We start from the raw sequence: 5,381 nt of genomic DNA on the forward strand, positions 1-5,381 counted from the left end.
AATATTGAGTTTTTTTCAATTTTGTTTTCAGAAATTAGAGATTACTCTTCGATCATTACTTTGAACCAAAAATCCAAATTTGAAGAAAATTGCCGATCTGAAGGTATACTGTAACCTTAACGTAGGCGTCAGACTTTCTTTTCAAAAACTTTTTCAAATTCGCCAAACAAACAGAAACAATAAGAAACTATCAAAAACAGGGTTTGGTTCTGATTAAGCATTGTTTGGGAAACGCGCAAATTAACTCGATACCAGGGTAAAGAGTTTTTTTGCATAACTTTTCTTTACAGAACAAACGCAAAATCTTACTCGTATAACTAGCGCGAGCAGATATTATCCATTCACAGCGCGAAATTGAGACTTGTTTTCGACCCTGAAAAACTCACCTTTTCTATAAGCTCAGAGCGTAAAACTACATATAAGAGTCCGGGTTCTTATTCCCTGCCTTATTCCCTGCCATCGCCGTGAAAAATCTGCAAGAGAATCTCGCAACTCTCACCATTTTATCACGCAACATGACAGCATCCACGCGAGAGCCCCCGACATATGCGTGGATCCGCGCGGATATATGACGTCAGGATGGCGCAATTTGTTCTAAAAATAGAAAAATTGTCCCATATCATAGGTGAGCGCGGATCCCAAGACTTCTCCGTCCCTTATTATGGCTCCTGAAAAAGCTTATTACGTAATACGGCAAAAATTCTACACTCAGCCTTATTTGATTTATTTTTCAGTTACAAGACTTACTTCGGACAGCGTCATGAACTACGCAGAAGAAATTTTACATGCTATCTTTTTAGCCATAGTTGTTGCAAATTTCCTTCTCAACACTAGTCGTGCCTTAAAAGCCATCGAGTTATGCAGAGAAAGCTTAGTTTTGCTCAGTAACAAAGTGCTGAGTGTAAAGAAGCCATTACAGCGAACAATTTACAGACAAATCTATCATACCATGTTTGAGGCGTACCGTCGTGTTAGCGATCACTCAAATGCAATAGCGTGCGGCTGGAAACTTCTCACCATTCTCCGCGAGTGTGGTGATACTTTCCAAGAAGGTATGCTTAGCATAAATCTGGCACAGATATATCAGAATCAATTTATGTATGCTGAGGCAAAAGAACTTTATGAGAGAGCGGTCACTATGATGCAAAAAACTGGAAACAGGGTAGGAGAAGGAGTCGCTTATGGAGGCCTAGGAACTGTGTTCATTTCTCTCGGTAAATATGTCAAGGCTAAAGAATATTATGAAAAGGCTCTTGCGATCAGCATGGAAATTGGTGACAGAGCGGCAGAAGGATCATTGTGTGGAAACTTAGGAGATGTGTTTTGCTGTCTCGGTGAATATGTCAAGGCTAAAGAATATTGTGAAAAAGCACTTGCGATCAGCATGGAAATTGGTGACAGAGCGAATGAAGGATCATGGTATGGAAACTTAGGAAATGTGTTTTTTTCTCTCGGTGAATATGTCAAGGCTAAAGAATATTATGAAAAAGCACTTGCGATCAGCATGGAAATTGGTGACAGAGCGAATGAAGGAACATGGTATGGAAACTTAGGAATTGTGTTTCACTGTCTCGGTGAATATGTCAAGGCTAAAGAATATCATGAAAAAGCACTTGCGATCAGCATGGAAATTGGTGTCAGAGAAGGAGGAGCAACATGGTATGGAAACTTAGGAAATGTGTTTTTTTCTCTCGGTGAATATGTCAAGGCTAAAGAATATCATGAAAAAGCACTTGCGATCAGCATGGAAATTGGTGACATATCGAAAGAAGGAAGCTGCTATGGAAACCTAGGAACTGTGTTTCCTTCTCTCGGTCAATATGTCATGGCTAAAGAATATTATGAAAAAGCACTTGCGATCAGCATGGAAATTGGTGACAGAGCGACAGAAGGATCATCGTATGGAAACTTAGGAAATGTGTTTCGTTGTCTCGGTGAATATGTCAAGGCTAAAGAATATTATGAAAAAGCACTTGCGATCAGCATGGAAATTGGTCACAGAGTGACAGAAGGATCATCGTATGGAAACTTAGGAAATGTGTTTTACTGTCTCGGTGAATATGTCAAGGCTAAAGAATATTATGAAAAAGCACTTGCGATCAGCATGGAAATTGGTGACAGAGCGACAGAAGGATCATGGTATGGAAACTTAGGAAATGTGTTTCGTTGTCTCGGTGAATATGTCAAGGCTAAAGAATATTATGAAAAAGCACTTGCGATCAGCATGGAAATTGGTCACAGAGTGACAGAAGGATCATCGTATGGAAACTTAGGAAATGTGTTTTACTGTCTCGGTGAATATGTCAAGGCTAAAGAATATTATGAAAAAGCACTTGCGATCAGCAGGGAATTTGGTGACAGAGAAGGAGAAGGAAAAAGGTATGGAAAGTTAGGAACTGAGTTTCGTTCTCTCGGTGAATATGTCAAGGCTAAAGAATATTATGAAAAAGCACTTGCGATCAGTAGGGAAATTGGTAACCAGACAGACCAAGCACACATCTACCTATCCCTGGCAACTGTGTTTCTTGATCTTAGAGACTATAGGCAGAGTAAATTATCTTGTGATAATGCGCTTGAGATCATCATGAAAATTGGTGATAAAGAAGGACAAGCACAATATCACTTAACAGAAGGTTCTTTTCACGAATCCCTTGGTGATAAAGATAAAGCTAAAGCCTGCTTCGAGAAAGGACTTGCGATTGCAGTTGAAATTGGTAACAGAAGATTAGAAGCATCAAGTTACCTCAGCCTTGGGAAAGTGTTTCGATCTGGCGGTGATCATGACGTAGCCGAGGAATATCTTGACAAGGCACTCTCCATAAGTGAAAATACTGGAGAAGCTGAAATTGACTTTTCTTGCTATTGTAATCTTGCACTGACGAAGTTACGACAACACGACTTTCAGGAAGCTTTTTCCTTTTTGTTACGAAGTATTGAAAAATCCGAAACAATGCGAGGTTTTCTTCAAGGCAGCGATCAAATTAAGATATCCTTTGCAGACATGCATGTTTTTCCCTATCAGCAGCTCAGTGAATTGTTTCGTCTCGCTGGAAATCCTAAGGATGCTCTTTATGTTGCAGAGCTTGGACGAGCTAGAGCCTTAGCGGACTTGATGGCAACTCAGTACTCTGTTGAAAATCGTATATCAGCTGACCCGCAATCATGGACTGTTGTTGAAAATGTCATGAAGAAAGAAAGTAACTCTACTTGTCTGTACATTTCTTATTTTGAACAAACAGTGTTTTTGTGGATTCTCAAGACAAGCGGAGTCATTCAGTTCCGAAAACTTGATGTGGATAAAAAGACTCTTTACACAAGATTAACAAAGGTTGCTGAAGATTTGGATGAATTTTTTGCTATCATGGCTGAAAGTTTCCAAGACTTTGGTAAGTTACCCGAGGGGGTCTGCGAAGATCGATCCTTGAATGGCAATGACATTGAAACAAATCCTGAATCTTGTCAAGAAGAGAACCTCACAACTTTGCGACAAGATAAGCCTGGGAATACGGATGATCCCGAACCGAGTCTAACTTTGTTCTACGAACTGCTCGTCAATCCTGTATCCGACTTACTTGACCAACCTGAAATCATCATTGTTCCTGATCGCAACCTGTACCGTGTTCCATTTCCAGCTTTACTCAATGGAAGTGGGAAATATTTATCGGAGCGTTTCAGAATCCGCGTGGTTCCTTCTTTGTCGATTCTGAAGCTCATTCAGGACAGTCCTGCAGACTATCACTGTCAGACTGGTGCTCTGGTAGTGGGTGATCCTGATGTTGGTGTGGTGATTTACAGAGAAGAAGTCAATAAAAATTTCGTGCCTTTGCCTGGTGCAAGAAAGGAAGCAGAGATGATCGCACGACGGCTGGGCGTTTGGCCTTTGTTAGGACAGGACGCAACCAAGCAAGCGGTACTTGAGAAGCTAAATTCAGTGAGTCTGATACATATTGCTGCACATGGTAATGCTGAAAGAGGAGAAATTGCTCTTTCTCCTCCACGTTCCATTACCGGGGTTCCACTAGAAGACGACCACCTTTTGAAAGTGTCCGACATTTCAAAAGTGAAAGTGCGAGCTAAACTGGTGGTACTAAGCTGTTGTCACAGTGGCCGTGGACAAATTAGAACCGAGGGAGTTGTTGGAATCGCTCGCGCGTTTCTAGGAGCCGGTGCACGCTCAGTGTTGGTGGCACTGTGGGCTCTAGACGACAGTACAACAAAGAAGTTGATGAGTCGCTTTTACGAGCACCTTGTTCGTGGAGAAAGTGCCAGTGTATCTCTTCACGCGGCCATGAAGTGGTTGAGAGATCACGGCTTTACCAAGGTTTCCAGGTGGGCACCGTTCATGCTGATTGGAGACGACGTCACACTTGTGTTTGAAAAATAAAGGTATGTTTCCACTAGCGAAGAAAAGATTTTAGGAATGTGCTTCGTTGGTTAGCAATATTACTTAAAAGAACGCTACTTTCAGTTTCTGCTTTTGTGTTTAAAAGGGCAAAATCTAGCTGTGTTGTATGTAAAGCAGCTACAGTGTATCAACATATTTTCAATTCCAATTACTGAGAAAATGTTTTCTTTTAACAAAAAACTTTCTTGTAAGGCAATCAGATCCCTTATTCTTGTGATTTATCTACCTAACATTTGGTACTTACGTTTAAGAGATGATAGGGCGCGTATACCTTCAGTTCAAGAAACAAACTGTATTCATCATCTGCGAATATATTACGACAATGAACACACAAATAATCGATCAGCTCACGGTTGACTTGATAACTCAGTTGGTAAAGCACTGCACCGTAGCGGTAATAGTTTTGAATCCCGTTCAAGCTTGACTTTGGCTCAATTTTTTTTTTTTTTTTTCAGGCTTTATTCTCTGCTAAAGAGAAATTAATGTTATGCAATGGTTAGTAGAATTTAAGAGAATATCTTCAAATTGTTCTTTTTTGTTGTTATAGGAAGCAAAGATTTCGTCAGTGGAGTATTCCACAGAAATTAAACATCAAGAAATGAACCAAGAAACTTCTGCAAGGACATTGGAAATAGAAAAGACAAGTTTGCTTTGATCTTCTTTCGTTGCCATTGTCTAATACAAGTACAACTGGTTTTCTTTTTTCACAGAAGCAGTAGAGAAACGAACGTTTTTTTGTTTTTTGTTTTTTTTTTTTTTGCCGTGGTTGCAAACGGATTTTTTTAATGTTGTTGTCGAAATTAATCAGGTATATCTCTTACGAAGGCTAGGATCTGTCGAGCGACTTTGTTACTAAACATTGATGCAAAGTTTCTCAGTTCGATGGGGCGGACGGAGGGGTCCCCATGTCAAAGAGGCGGGGATGTTTTATGTTGTCTCTTTTAGGGAATTTTCTTGCGAACTTTTTTCAACACTT

General features: G+C 40.2%; 1 protein-coding gene across 1 annotated transcript; it reads left to right on the forward strand.

Annotated features, from left to right (window-relative positions):
* The first annotated feature begins 660 nt into the window (after positions 1-660).
* LOC110042662 (uncharacterized) lies at positions 661-4,384 on the forward strand. The gene has a single exon (XM_089278569.1). It carries the CDS (start codon positions 662-664, stop codon positions 4,382-4,384), a length of 3,723 nt encoding a protein of 1,240 aa, XP_089134695.1. The 5' UTR covers position 661.
* The last annotated feature ends 997 nt before the right edge of the window (positions 4,385-5,381 follow it).

The sequence above is a fragment of the Orbicella faveolata genome, unplaced genomic scaffold, assembly GCF_042242905.1.
Source record: "Orbicella faveolata isolate gen_17 unplaced genomic scaffold, um_ofav_v1 contig_46, whole genome shotgun sequence".
NCBI lineage: Eukaryota > Metazoa > Cnidaria > Anthozoa > Scleractinia > Merulinidae > Orbicella > Orbicella faveolata.